Genomic DNA, 15,850 nt, shown 5'->3' on the forward strand with positions numbered 1-15,850 from the left:
TGGTAACAGGTAGGGATGAAGGCATTGAGGTCCTACTTGAAGGTACCTGGGACCTGCATTCGACCAGATCCCAGGGCCACCTCAAAGTGGTTCCCATTCCACACGGGTTCAGTCGCTCAGAATCCTGTCCTTGTGAGAAATTTTACTAGGGACCGAAACCGTAAAATACAGCATAGCCTATACGAGGGTTAGCGCTGGGCGTCAATCTTACGAAAATCGAAAATATTTTGTGCTGATCTAAGAATATTATGGTACCAGCGTTTTTATCGTTAGCAGAAATATTATATGATTTTTATTCTTTTCACAATCAGGTCATATTTTAGTTGTTTAGTATTTTGGCTAGCTGAACTCGCCTATGCTATTCGGCTTCAGGATCTTCCTCCCACTCTCCCACAGGCCTGGTGGAGAACCATCTGCTCCTGCTGACCCGGCAGCAGGTCCACAGCCAATCCCCCCCTCCCACCTCCCCCCAATATGGTAAATGGTCACCAGTTAGTGTGCCGAGCCGAGTGTGCCGAGTGACGACTCGTAACATTTGGAGGTCACGACTCGTTCACTTCCATTCTCACTTGGTTAGCGGAAAATTTTTCATATGTGTATTATTATTATTATTATTGTTGAAATTATTATTATTATTATTATTATTATCATTATTATTATCATTATTATTATTATTATTATTATTATTATTATTATTATTATTATTATTATTATTATTATTATTATTATTATTGTTGTTGTTGAAATTATTATTATTATTATTATTATTATTATTATTATTATTATTATTATTATTATTATTATTATTATTATTATTATTATTATTATTGAAATTCGACTTTTCCTCCTTTTGTCCCCCCACTTTATTCCCATAATATAACTTTTCCCAAAGCTCATGTCCCCAAAATTACAACTTGGTATTCTTTCTCATAATATATCCCCAAATTTTATGTATTTAATATTTCAACTTGATGCTCCTGAAATAACATTATTTTTCTTCCGGGTTTATTCTGATAACGTTTTTCATTCTAATAAAATTTTCTCTTCATGTTATGAAATTTTTCTTGTTTTGTTGAATTTTTGTTGAATTTCTTCTTATAAATTTTCTCCTTGTAATAATAACTTTGTTCCATAATATTTGGACTTCATTCTCATAACATAACATAATTAGAAACATAGAACATTAGAACCCCAACTTAAATTACAAAGCTGTTGTTTTGTTTCTCGTACTGTTAATTAATGACTTTTTAATATTTCAACATTTATGCTTTTAATAAAAAAATTATTTTTTTTAAAATTTTGACTTTATTCTTATTAAATTACCGTTTTTTTTATTTTTGCTGTTTTTTTAAATTGTCTTATTAAATTATACATTTTTTAAAGAATGTGGCGAGGGCCAATAAAAAAACATCAGCAGGCCGCAAATGGCCCGTGTGCTGCACTTTGCCCCCCGGGTATGAATACGTATAGTACAGGAAGTAGATATATAGAGTACACGTAGTACATGTATGTAGTACATGCAAATTGAAGTAGAAGTAAAGCAATATGACGGATGGATATGAGAACAGCAGTGGGTGTTTTTTTTCTTCTTCAGGGTGCAGTCCTTTGTGTTCCACTATCTACTGATCCAGGAAGAGGACTCCATGTGAGAGGCAGATAGAGGGTGCTGGGGGGTGGCATGGGGGGGGGTGACAATTACAGCAATTATGCGTTATTGTAGGCCATTATGCATTTTGTAGGCTCTGAGATGTAGGCTTTCTCTGTAATTGCTGGCCTATGAAAGGCATAACAATCACGGGCCAGCCAGGCAGCCAGTCAGCCAGCCAGCCAGCCAGCCGCCGCATGGGCTACCCGGGGCAACCAGTATTTGGTGCCATGGTAACAAAACATTTTTCGATAATGCCACTCTAGATGGCGAGGACAAGAGCAACGCTAGCAAGCAAATTAGCCCCATAATGGTGGGAGTGCAGGATAAGAGGGTGTTGGATAGAAGAAAGGCTAGCTAGTTACTGGTGAACACGTGAAACTGTGGAAGGGGAGTACTGTCATACGTTAAAGGAGAGGGTATCAAACCCGAAGGGATGAGACGTCGGTTCATATTTCACACATGGTAAATTAATTGCTTTCATTTCGTATAGCATACTACAGCTGTGTGCGCGTGGTTTCGAATCATACCCATGCATTATTAAAAAAATAAAAATAAAAATAAAAATAAAAATAAAAATAAAAATAAAAATAAAAATAAAAATAAAAATAAAAGTAAAAATAAAAATAAAAATAAAAATAAAAATAAAAATAAAAATAAAAATAAAAATAAAAATAAAAATAAAAAAAAACCTTAAACTGTATTATGAAAGCAGGAAGTGAACAAATGTAACAGTTACTGATTGTAAAAGTACCAGGTGGAGGGGTAGGATTTAATAAGCGTTGCTTCACTCAATTATAATCTAATGCATGTTCAAATGAAATTAAACCATTACCAATAAAACCTGAAGTTAATCTGATGCATGTGTTAGAGTCAAACTCACACCATTAATATAACAACTCAATAGAATAAATAATAATTTCACTTTCAGAATTGCTGGATAGTTAAGCTCGTGTTTGCAATGCTTTGTGGGTAATACACTGTGAAGCAAGTTTATTCTAAACTTAAAGAAAGGGTTTCAAATTTACCACTTCCACACAGAATGGGAGTATAACTTTTTTTTTTTCATTTGACCATGTCGGATATGCCAATGTAACGTCGAGTCTCATCAATGTAACATTACTGACATCTAACCTGCTTGAACCTCGATGACAAAAGCATGCTTCCATAAACATATGAATATGTCTCTGAGTTATTATTGTTGTATTTGAGACTGCCTGCACGGAGCGGGCAAACCTGCCAAGCGCAGCACAGAGCAGGAAGTAGGCCAGAGGGGGATTAAATGGCTACTGCGCTACTTCCTCACTCTCCCTGCAGCCCATATGATACCGTTCGCACTCAGTATGTGTGTGTGTGTGTGTGTGTGTGTGTGTGTGTGTGTGTGTGTTGTCATGGAAGTGTGTCACAGAAAGCCAGTTCCCTGCTGCCGCCATGCTGCAGCGACCGACTCCATTCAAGTGTTAGATATGACATCACGAGCTTGCGGGAGCAGCATATTTCTGTCTGAGCGGGTTTTTGTGTTTTTGGTGTTTTCGGCGATGAGGGCACCCTTGCAGCGCAGACCCTGTAAATCGATAAAAACGGTAAAATAAGCGCAAAGCCAAGCCTCTCATGTTACGATTTCAAATTCTTACATGAACGAATGCTTTGATTCTTAATTAAACGAAGCCATACGTTCATTTCCTGTTTCCGGTTGGCTACCGGGCTACTGTTTTTTTTTTTTTTTTTTAATTTGGGCAAATATATGAAACATTACAGTGCATTTCTTATACATATAACTTTCCATTATTTACATTTGTATTCAACTATCTGATCACAAGCCCAAAAGGAGTAGGCAGAAGCAAAAGCTTAGAAATGCTTAGAAATCATTTTTATATATAATCATGTTCATGCTACAGTCTTGTTTTCAACTGTTATTATTATCATTGTAATATTATTATTATCATTATTATCATTATTTTTATAATCTTTATCATTATTATTGTTATTATTATCACCATTACTATAATCATCATTAATATGACCATTTTTATCATTATAGTTGTAATAATTTTTTGATTATTTTTTTAATTTTCATTATTTAATTTTGCAGACAGGAGGCGGCACGGTGGTCGAGTGGTTAGCGTGCAGACCTCACAGCTAGGAGACCAGGGTTCAATTCCAAAAACATGCTAGGTTAATTAGCCACTCCAAAATGTGAGTGTGAATGGTTGTTTGTCTATATATGTGCATTTGTTGTTTTCTGAAATCTGCAGTATTTGTGCTTTTATTGCCAATTTATTAGCCCGCTTTCCCCGCCAAAGTGTAATATTTACATATCATTTTCTGGTGTCTAATCTAATCTTGTGTATTAAAAAACAAGAACTTGAGACCCAAACATCAGTTTCTTCTTGTTAAGCCCTACTTTGAGGTTTTTAGACGTGCTTTTAGTTTTGTGTGTGTCTAGTCTTGTGCATTAAAAAGCAAGGTTTTAGGTCTGTGCTCAAACCAATATTGAGTATATGAGTATTTTAAATCACCAATTTTTATCGTGTTTAACTCTAATCCTTGTGTTACTATTATTACCGACTTCTGGGAACCGTCCCACAAGTTCCCTACCAACCCAAATGAGCCTAAGAGTGAAATGACGACTGATCCCAAAGGTCACAAAAGACCCCTCATCAACATCCGAAGAACTGCAGGCCTCACTTGCCTCAGTTAAGGTCAGTGTTCATGACTCCACCATAAAACAGACGCTGGGCAAAAGGTTCCAAGACCAAAACCACTACTGAACTAAAACAACATTACGACTTGATCCCTAAGACCTCTGGGAAAATACTCTGTGGTCTGACCAGACAAAAAGCGTGGGTCCCATTAAATCCGGACTAAAACACTGCATTTCGGAAAAAGAACATTTGGTTAAAATTTGGTGGTGGTAGTATGACGGTCTGGAGCTAGCATCTGCTTCAAGACCTGGAAGACTTGCTGTGATAAATATAAGCAGGGATTCTGATGTCTACCAAAAATGTCCGACCATCTGTTGGTGACCTCAAGCTGAAACCAAAACATCAAAACACACCAGCAAGTCCACCAAATGAAGTCCTGACCCGAATCCTATTGAGATGCTTTGGCGTGACCTTCAAAAGTTTTCATGGTGGTATTACGAACGGTTGAATCGAGGGAACGGGACTCTCCTTTGTTTATGTGGTCCTGGTCAGTGTGTCCCCTGGGGGTGTTGTGGTCGTCTTCAACCAACAAGAAGAGTCCGGTCGCCTTGATTGAACCATGACAAAAAGGTTCACGACTATCATCAATAAAACATCTCACCTCTTTGAGGCAGCCCATGAAGTTGTTGCTGACAGGAGATCCGGGCAGATCGGCCGTGCTGGGGCTTCCGCCGACATAGAAGAAGTCATCTGAGCCCAGCATGGTGTAGTCCTCCTGGGTGTAACCCGTGGTGGTCAAAATCCCGTCCACCGATATGGTCACCTGACAAAGTGGTGAAAGACGAGATAGGTAGATACGTTCACCACAGAGAGAAAGACTTAGTAGGTCTTTAGTCTTTAGTTATGGAAACACATTTTTTCATCAACATCAACACAAAAGGTGTCCAGTGTTTATGTAACATAAACACTTTTTTCATTTATAAGTCGCTCTGGAGTATAAGTCACAGGAACAGCCAACCTATGAAAAAAAGTGCGACTTATAGTCCGGAAAATACGGTATTCAAAAAATTGGATGCAAGCGTAAAGGTCACGCAGGATGAAAGACCCACTCTGCAGGGCATCACTTCGGTCAATACCCAAAACTCATAACATGAAATTTTTGTCTTTGGGTTTCAGCTGCGTCTCCACCAGAACGGACTAAGTCCGCATCACTGCCCGATCTTGCGTTCCGATCTCCGATCTCCGTGGAGAACAAGACCCCACAGTCCACATTTTTCCGGGCATGAGCCATGGACCCTCTCTTGGAGGGTACCGATGCCCATCACAGCTTCACACTTGGTTGCGAACCGATCCAGTGAGAACTGAAGATCAAGACCTAATGAAGCCAGCATTACCAGATCATCTTACCAGACTCAATCCTGCAGTTGCATTGGTAATAATTAGTCAGTAATGAGGACATTTTTGTGGTAAATTCCAGAATGCTGTATTTATGGAAAGATGATATCCCTGCAGTGTGGGCTATACCTCACCAACGAGAACGTGAACGGAGATGATATAAAGGATTCATCCAATCCACAGCCAGCGCTCCCATACTTGGTATGACCTGAACCGGTTCCACAGTCATCTCACCAAAAACAAACAGAAGCTGCAGCTGAAGGAAAAACTCCTAGTATGTCTTTATGTTTACATGGACATCAATATTCCAGTACTAACTCTACAAAGGCAATACTTAGTCAGGAATAATCAAACCTTTGAAAACCATGTTCATAATATCCTAACCAAAATATAATCATCAGCTATTGTAGGTATGCTAATACTATAGTAATACCATGAATCCGAATTGAATTACTTGATATTTGGGATGATGGGGAGTTAACAGGAGTTAAGGGAACCAGGAACAAGGAGATGTAGACTTGGACAAGTATGACCAGATCAGGGGAAGGTCCTGTCAGAGCAGCTTTCTTACAGAACTGACTATTGTTTGGGAGGATCCCGTTTGGGAGGCCTTTAAATGTAAAAATCCGCATTACTCAGACCTGGGATGGAAGTTGAAACAGTAGGGTGGTCAGCTGCTCCACCACAAGTTCCTAAAGGTCTAAGGATCAGCAGGCGAGCACAAAGGAAAGCTATGAAAATGCTGACCAATGTCGCAAAAAGACGTAGCCTTCGGCTTCGGATTAGGACAAAGGATCCTGTCTGGGCCCCCGAGATGACGGAAGGATGAATCGACAAGTCAATATGCCTTCATCAGTTCAGGACTTTGTTCAGGATTCTGGGCTGAAACACCTGAATCGAGGTATACGGCTGATAATTTGTCAAAGGTTGGCCTCGTTCTACGGTCACGGTTGAGACAGGAAGACTCCGATATGTACTGAAATTCAGGGATTGTAATACTGCTCATGAATCTTAGAGGTTGTCGATATTGGTTCCAAGAATGGTTACTAAATAATTTGACTTGCTGATGTTTTGTTTACAATGATGGGGAACAAGAGTTAAGCTTTTGGATGGAGATGACGATCTCCATCCAGTCGGACAGTCGGACAGTCGGACAGTCGGACAGTCGGACAGTCGGACAGTCGGACAGTCGGACAGTCGGACAATTTTTCGTATCATCTAAAAGCAACTTATTTAACTCTACAATCCAAATGTTTACAATAAAGTAAATAAGTTGGAAATGTTAGTTAAGCTTTTGGATGGAGATGACGATCTCCATCCAGTCGGACAGTCGGACAGTCGGACAGTCGGACAGTCGGACAGTCGGACAATTTTTCGTATCATCTAAAAGCAACTTATTTAACTCTACAATCCAAACGTTTACAATAAAGTAAATAAGTTGGAAATGTTATCCATGTAAACATAGCCACGGAAAATCAAGGTCAGAGCTCTACTGAGGTCAAAGAGAAAAGAGAATTCCATGATCAATTTTGAGAAATACAAACCGTTGAATTGCAAAAAAAAGTTCCATTCCAAAGTAAAAAGACAGAGCAGATGGAAGAATCCACAGCACAACACCCCAAAGCGACAATAAGGCATGATTGATATCTACCAGACAATGGAGTGTGTTGATCATGGTGTACCCAGTACCTGATTGCTTTGCAAAAAGGTGGAGTAGGTTAGAGATCAACTTATAGGAAGCGATGCTTTCTTGTACATAAAAACAAATGAAATGTAAACAAATTAAGATGAGTTGAGTATTTTGTAAGACAAATTCAATGATTACAATTTGGGATCTGACGTTGAACACCCAGCTCTGTGCTCTGAACACATCCTGAATCGTAATTTTCAACTCCCCAGCTATGGTCCATACGGGAAATTGCCTTACCTGACGGAGGTTGCGAGTCACTTTGACATCATGCCAGGAATTGTCGTTGAACTTCCCGTTGACAGGCTCAACGATTGCTTCAAAGGCTCCGGAACCCAGGTTGATGACAAGGGAAACGGCGCCATCCTTCAGCGCCAAGTTGACATAGTCGGCCGACTTGCCCGTGTGAAGTATAAGGCCGTTGCGCTGCCACGTCTTGAAGGAGAGCGTGATCTCATCGCTGCTGCTTTGGATTGGGTTCTGGGAGAGGTCGTAGCAGAAGTATTCAGAACCACGAAAAGTGGCCACGTTCTCTTCTCGTGCTGTGTCGGGATTACAAAAAAAAGGGTGGAATCATGAATTTTCAGGCATTAAACCGTCAATCGTTCATTCCCGGAAGAATGTACTCAAATTCCCAAATTCCAAACACCCAAATTCTGTCCTCGACGCATTGGTTGCCTGTTCGCTTTAGGATTTATTTTAAGATTTTATTTGTTTTTAAGTCGTTGGATGGACTGGCCCCCAAATACATCTCGGACTTCATCCAAATTTACTCTCCAGCGCGGTCACTGAGGTCCGAGGGCCAGCCCCAAACTTGTGGTGCCCAAGACGAGATTTAAGACCAGGGGAGACCGAAACCTTTAAGTCTCGTCTTAAAACCCATTTTTATTCTCTGGCTTTTAACTCGGAGTGAGTCGTATGGCCCGTTTATATACTTAAATATCTATTTTACTATTTTATTTCTTAAATTATGTTTTAGTTTTGGATTAAATTCAATTTGTACCTTTATTTATTGTATTTATTTTTACGTTTTATTTTACTAGTCTGTGCAGCACTTTGGAAACTATGTTTATAAAATGTGTAAAAAAAATATAAAAATATATAAAGTGTATAAATATCAATAAAGTGGATTGGACCAGATATGTGTATGTATCTCCAACTCACAAACACCTCTCTTGTCAGCTCCCTCATTGTCTCTAGACCACAGCCAGTTGCATTCACTGACACTTCGAAAATCACAACAACATCGTAACTATACGTTCACATTATTTTTTTTATGTGAAAACCTGATTCAGTTTACATCCGTTTTGGTTAGAGTCATCAATGACACTAACCAAGGTTTTTCTGCTTAAAGAATGTTAGTGCAGAAAAACAACTGCGTGAGTAGATGGAGGGAATAACAATAGATAATTGTTGTCGAGTGGTTAGACCTCACAAGTAGGAGACCAGGGTTCAATTCCACCCTCGGTCATCTCTGTGTGGAGTTAGCATGTTCTCTCTGTGACTTTTCTCCGGGTACTCCGGTTTCCTCCTACATTCCAAAAACATGCTAGGTTAATTAGCCACTCCAAATTGTCCATAGGTATGAATGTGAGTGTGAATGGTTGTTTGTCTATATGTGCCCTGGGATTGGCTGGCCACCAGCGTCGCCTCTCAGACAGCTGGGATAGGCTCCAGCACCCCCCGCGACCCTTGTGAGGAAAAAGTGGTCCAAAATGAATGAATGAATTGTTGTCGGAATAATCAGACATACAAAAAAACAAATCAGAGAGGAAAAAAAAATCCAAAAGAAGGTGCGCTGCATTTTAGTTTTGACCTTGGGAGAAAAAAAACAAGTAATTCAGGGAAATCAACAGCTGCCGGGAGGAAAAAAAGGTATAGAAACGCTGCAGGATAATGCAGAAAAATGGCCTAGTCAAGAGTCATTATCCATGAGATCATCTTTAATTAACTCACAGTCTCCGAGGGGAAAATACTATAGACGGAGGGCTCAGTCACAAACCGGACAATATATCAGCCATCACCAAACGGAGAATATCAACACTGGGGAGGCCTCATGAGCTCCACCCCCACTCACACTAAATAAGCAGAACATTTACAACAAATAGGGTGATTACATTTTTCACACTTTTATCAGTGGCGGGCCGTGCATTTTGTTCCTAAGCAACATGATTCATCTTTCAATACCAGCAGTATCGCGTAAAAGTCAGAAATACATATATATAAATTGTATATATATATATATACATATATATATATATACCGTATTTTCTGGATTTTTTGTCAGAGGTTGGCTGTTCCTGCGACTTATACTCCAGAGCGACTTATAAATGAAATAACTGTTTATGTTCCATAAACACTGGATACCTTTTGTGTTGATGTTTATATTTTTGTGTATTTTTTGTACCTAATTATGCATTTTTGGCCTTGTGTGACTTATACTCCGGAACAACTTATAGTCCAGAAAATACGGTACCCTCAAAAAATGTGACTTATACTCCAGTGCGACTTATGTATATATTTTTTGTACCGAATCATGCATTTTTGGCTTTGTGTGACTTATACTCTGGAACAACTTATAGTCCAGAAAATACGGTACCCGCAAAAAATGCGACTTATACTCCAGTGCAACTTATGTATGTTTTTTTGTACCTAATTAGGCATTTTTGGCTTTGTGCGACTTATACTCCGGAGCGACTTATAGTCCAGAAAATATGGTATCCTCAAAAAATGCGACTTATACTCCAGTGCGACTTATTTATGTTTTTTTGCACCTAATTATGCATTTTTGGCTTTGTGTGACTTATACTCTGGAGCGACTTATAGTCCAGAAAATACGGTACCAGCAAAAAATGCGACTTATACTCCAGTGCGACTTACGTATGTTTTTTTGTACCTAATTAGGCATTTTTGGCCTTGTGCGACTTATACTACAGTGCGACTTATTAATGTTTTTTTGCACCTAATTATGCATTTTTTGCCTTGTGCGACTTATACTCCGGAACAACTTATAGTCCAGAAAATACGGTACCCGCAAAAAATGCGACTTATACTCCAGTGCGACTTATGTATATATTTTTTGTACCTAATTATGCATTTTTGGCTTTGTGCGACTTATACTCCGGAGTGACTTATAGTCCTGAAAATACGGTACCTGCAAAAAATTTGACTTATGCTCCAGTGCGATTTATGTATATATTTTTGGGAGCTAATTATGCATTTTTGGCCTTGTGCGACTTATACTCCGGAGCAACTTATAATCCAGAAAATACGGTACCCTCAAAAAATGCAACTTATACTCCAGTGCGACTTATGTATGTTTTTTCTACTTAATTATGCATTTTTGGCCTTGTGCGACTTATACTCCGGAGCGACTTATAGTCCAGAAAATACGGTATATAAACTTCCTTCCTGTATATAAGCTTTCCTTACTCAATCCATTCCATAGTTTGATTCCACATACTGAAATGCTATGGCTAGCATAACGTAGTCCTAGCATAGAAGTGTTTCAAATGTACTTCTTCACTGAGATCATATTTCTCCACATTTGTTCACTTCCTGCTTTCCTAATATGATTTAAGTTATTTTTTTGTTTTTTGTTTTTTTTTTACTTTATTTTATTAATTTTTATTTATTTATTTATATATTTTTTATAATTTATATTATAAACTTTTTTGTTTTTTTTTTACTGAAATGCTATGGCTTTTTAACGTAGTCCTAGCATAGAAGTGTTTCAAATGTACTTCTTCCCTATTGCATGACATTTTTAGCTAATTGGTTATTTTTAGCCTTATGCATTATTTTAGCTGTTTGAAGATGAACTATATCAGCAAGTTGAAGTATTTGTGATTTTAGAAATATGGAGTTAGTATGTAGTATTTAATTAAGAATCAAATCATTAGTTCATGTAAAGTTGTCTGGTAAGAATTTGAAATCGTAACATCAGAGGCCTGGCTTTGCACTTATTTTGCCGACATCGGTTTGCAGGATGTGAGCGGCAAGGGTGCCCTCATCACCGAAACACAAAAAACACAAAAAAACATTTTTAGAAATAAGGAGTTAGTATGTTCTCTGTAGGCGGCATTATGAATTATCCTTACTGGCCTTTTTTGCAGTACATTTAGCCAGTGAAGATTGCTTTTATAGTTATTATCCCATATTTCCACACAATAAGTAAGATATGGTAGAACCAGAGAGCAATAAAGAGTGTGGAGTGATTTGTTTGGATTATTGAATACATTCAATATAGCGCCTTCATTTGATGGATTATGTAGAATAAGTCCTTATTCTAGTCCGAGTGTTTGTCTATAAAAGTGCCAGAAGGAAAGTCTGCAAACAGTAGAGTTATGGTCTTACTCAGGTAACTCCAGGTAATAGGAAGGTGCTTTCTGGGGGTGTCAAAGAACTAAAAATATGCTACAGTATAATCATGTGACCATAAAGAACACATGCAGCTATTCCCAGGTAGGAAGTCTATTGCTCGCTCAATCCATTCTCTGTCTTATTCCATGTTGTTTCTCTGCTTTAAGGCAATTATTTCATCCTCAAAGCTGTAATTTTAATAGAGAGAGAAGTCAGCGAACACGCCGCAAGAAGAGAATGAGTCGCCGGATGAGAAAGGCATTATCTTGACTTGTGCAGAATATAAATGTGATTCTTGCATTGTCCCCTTCTCGCCGGGTAGGGATTGAAAATCAGAAGCGAGCAAAAGGATACAAAGCAGTGAGAGTGTTGGAGGGGGTGGCTGGGGCAGAGGTAAAGCTGAATTTCATCATCAATTGGACCCCCTCGGAATATCAAATGTAGCTGTTCTTGCACACGCTGAAAGAATGTGACTCCGAGGAAGTACACAGGAAGTGGACAATAAAGGAAAACACTCCAAAGCTTATTAAATCCTACCCCTCCATCTGGTACTTTTACAATCACTAACTCTTACATTTGTTCACTTCCTGCTTTCCATAATACAGTTTAAGGTTTTTTTTTTATAATGTACCTCGTACATTACTGTATATAGTGATGAATGGAACCCAAGTTATCCTGATCTCCTGACTGCGTAGCCAAAATGCTAACCATTTGAACATTGTTAAGTTTCAGGAAAATATCAGTCCCTAACTAAAAAAGTGAGAAAAACAGCTTTTTGTGAAACGATACATTTCTAGCATGTGTTGGGGTACATTATCGTGTATTTTTAGGCACACTCAGTCTGACCTCTAATCCGATACTAACACGATGTATATTTACAGAATGTTCTGTAGTAGTATATTTATACAAATACATACTGTATTCTTTACAACAGAAATGTTTTTCGAGCATGAAGTATTGTAGTATTCTGAGACACTGGACTCTTGTGTATGTACGTATTAAGGGCCCCTCCCGCCTTGTGAAAACCAGTTGCTTTGTCAACTGCGGGTCACTCCACCAAAAAAAACAGCTGCTTCCGAGGAATGGTTCTTCTGAAGCTATTTCAAATCCGCCTAATTTGAATTTGACAAATCCTTTTTCATCTTCTTCTATTAGCGTTAATTCCTTTAACCTTTCCATTCCAGGTTTATGGGAACAGCAAAGGTGAGGAATGAGGTGGCTGCCATATTTGTATGAGACATTGATACGACCATATTCAATCCATCTTTTCAAACGGGTCAAAGGAAGTAGTTGAACTCTGAATCAATGTATGGATGTTGTATCTTAATGCATCTTTTACTCTGTTTTTTACTCAACTCTACTTTTTTTTTTTTCACTGTAAAGCGTCTTTGAATACTCTGAAAAACGCTACACAATACAATACAAATACAAAGTATTATTATTATTATTAGTTATTTTTTGTGAATGGAAATGAACAAGGTCACCGACCTCGTCCATAGTCCCTAGTCCATAGTCCCTAGTCCATAGCCCCGAGTCCATAATCCATAGTCCCTCGTCCATAGTCCCTCGTCCATAGTCCCCAGTCCCTAGTCCGTAGTCCATAGCCCCCAGTCCATAATCCATAGTCCCTAGTCCCTCTTTCATAGTCCCCAGTCCCTAGTCCCTAGTCCCTAGTCCCAAGTCCTTAGTCCGTAGTCCGTAGTCCGTAGTCCGTAGTCCCTAGTCCATAATCCATAGTCCCTAGTCCCTAGTCCCTAGTCCATAGCCCCTAGTCCATATTCCATAGTCCATAGTCCATAGTCCATAGTCCATCGTCCCTAGTCCATAGCCCCAGGTCCATAATCCATAGTCCATAGTCCCTCGTCCATAGTCCCTCGTCCATAGTCCATAGTCCCTAGTCCCTAGTCCCTAGTCCATCGTCCCTAGTCACTATTTCATAGTCCCTAGTCCCTAGTCCCTATTCCATCGTCCCTAGTCCCAAGTCCCAAGTCCTTAGTTCCTAGTGTGTAGTCCATAATCCCTAGTCCCTAGTCCCTAGTCCCTAGTCCCTAGTCCCTAGTCCCTAGTCTATAGTCCCTAGTCCCTAGTCCCTAGTCCCTAGTGCCTAGTGCCTAGAGCCTAGTGCCTAGTGCCTAGTGCCTAGTGCCTAGTCCATCGTCCCTAGTGCCGAGTGCCTAGTGCCGAGTGCCGAGTGCCTAGTCCCTAGTCCCTAGTCCCTAGTCCCTAGTCCCTAGTCCCTCATCCATCGTCCATCGTCCATCGTCCATCGTCCCTAGTCCCTAGTCCCTAGTCCCTAGTCCCTAGTCCATAGCCCCGCCCTGTAAAAGGAACAGTGAACTGACCAGCCAATCAAAAAAAAGCATTCGCATTTGAACGGACAGAACGGGTATTTTAGGGGCGGGACCTTGTTCATTCTGTTAACAAAAAAGAACTAGTTCTTTTGACCCGTTCGTTCATGACGACCCACCACTAATACCCAGTGAATGAGCCAATGCACCCGCATTCCATAGTCCGTAGTCTGTAGTCCCTAGTCCCTAGTGCCTAGTGCCTAGTGCCTAGTGCCTAGTGCCTAGTGCCTAGTGCCTACTGCCTACTGCCTACTGCCTACTGCCTACTGCCTACTGCCTACTGCCTACTGCCTACTGCCTAGTCCATCGTCCCTAGTCCCTAGTCCCTAGTCCATCGTCCATCGTCCCTAGTCCATCGTCCCTAGTCCATCGTCCCAAGTCCATCGTCCCTAGTCCATAGTCCCTGTAAAAGGAACAGTGATCTGACTCTCCAGCCAATCAAAAAAAAGCATTTGCATTTGAATGGACAGAACAGGTATTTTAGGGGCGGGACCTTGTTCATTCCGTTAACAAAAAAGAACTAGTTCTTTTGACCCGTTCGTTCATGACGACCCACCACTAATACCCAGTGAATGAGCCAATGCACCCGCATTCCATAGTCCGTAGTCCCTAGTCCCTAGTCCCTAGTCCCGCCCTGTAAATGGAACCGTGAACTGACTCTCCAGCCAATCAAAAAAAAAAGCATTTGCATTTGAACGGACTGAATGGGTATTTTAGGGGCGGGACCTCGTTCATTCCATTAACAAAAAAGAACTAGTTCTTTTGACCCGTTCGTTCATGACGTCACACCACTAATACCCAGTGAATGAGCCAATGCACCCGCATTGCGCACATGCTAATCGATTCATCGATTGATATTGATTATTTTCTACACCTTTAATATGTATACTGAAAGTACTCTGAAAAGCGCTACACAAATACAAAGTATTATTATTATTAGTTATTTTTTGTGAATGGAAATGAACGAGGTCACCGACCTCGTCCATAGTCCCTAGTCCCTCGTCCCTCGTCCATAGTCCATAGTCCATAGTCCATAGTCCATAGTCCATAGTCCATAGTCCATAGTCCATAATCCATAGTCCATAGTCCATAGTCCATAGTCCATAGTCATACTAAAACTGAGAGTGTTTTGGTGTTTGGTGTCCACATTTGGTGGAATTCCAATCAGGTATGGATGTGTTTTGTTTTCAAAGCTGGAAAGACACCAGAAGAACAAACAAAAAGGAAGTCCAGTGAAGACAGACAGCTAAGCTGAACCGGTCCCAAACATCAACACGTCGATCATAAGAACACGTAAGAGTCAGGGAACGCTATTGCTTTAGTCGGCAAAAAAGGGATTTTAATTGGATGATGCTGATGTAGATCAATGCGGCAATGTCGGCAACATTCTGCATCCGCACAGAAAAGGACTCGGCAAAAAACTTATTACATGCCCCACTGAGTGCATTATGTACTACATGATGGGCTGTGACGCGCAGATGGCACAAAAGAAAAGAAGGCCGGGGGGGGGGGGCATGAATGATGGCTGCAAGTGACACATTCAGCTTGTAATGGCTCGCTAGTGCAAGTACTCGCAGCTGAAAATGCACTGGATCATATCTGGAATATAAGTCAGTAGAATATTATTATAGTTTTTTTTTACTGCAAGAACTTGGAGCTCTAAATGAGACAAATACTTAAATCAACGCCAAAGGTGCTTATTGGTTGGGACTTAAAGGGCCAAACATTTTTATGTGCTCATCGGTAATATTATCTTCCCACCCAAAGC

At 39.9% G+C, this 15,850-nt stretch overlaps 1 protein-coding gene across 13 annotated transcripts in view; it reads right to left on the reverse strand.

Annotated features, from left to right (window-relative positions):
• nrxn3a (neurexin 3a) overlaps positions 1-15,850 on the reverse strand; it is a 109,917-nt gene that overhangs the window by 52,675 nt on the left and 41,392 nt on the right. For all 13 annotated transcript variants that reach the window (XR_009130343.2, XR_009130341.2, XR_009130342.2 and 10 more), the window contains exons 6-7: positions 7,613-7,914; positions 4,952-5,113 (exon numbers count right to left, since the gene is read on the reverse strand). Coding sequence is in view for 9 of the 13 variants with exons in the window: in XM_058077786.2 (XP_057933769.2) it covers positions 4,952-5,113; positions 7,613-7,914 (464 nt within the window). In the remaining 4 variants the exon portion in view is untranslated. The remainder of the gene's footprint in view (positions 1-4,951; positions 5,114-7,612; positions 7,915-15,850) is intronic.

Source organism: Doryrhamphus excisus, linkage group LG14, assembly GCF_037039965.1.
Source record: "Doryrhamphus excisus strain RoL-2023G ecotype Guam linkage group LG14, RoL_Dexc_Guam_v1.1, whole genome shotgun sequence".
Taxonomy (NCBI): Eukaryota; Metazoa; Chordata; class Actinopteri; order Syngnathiformes; family Syngnathidae; genus Doryrhamphus; species Doryrhamphus excisus.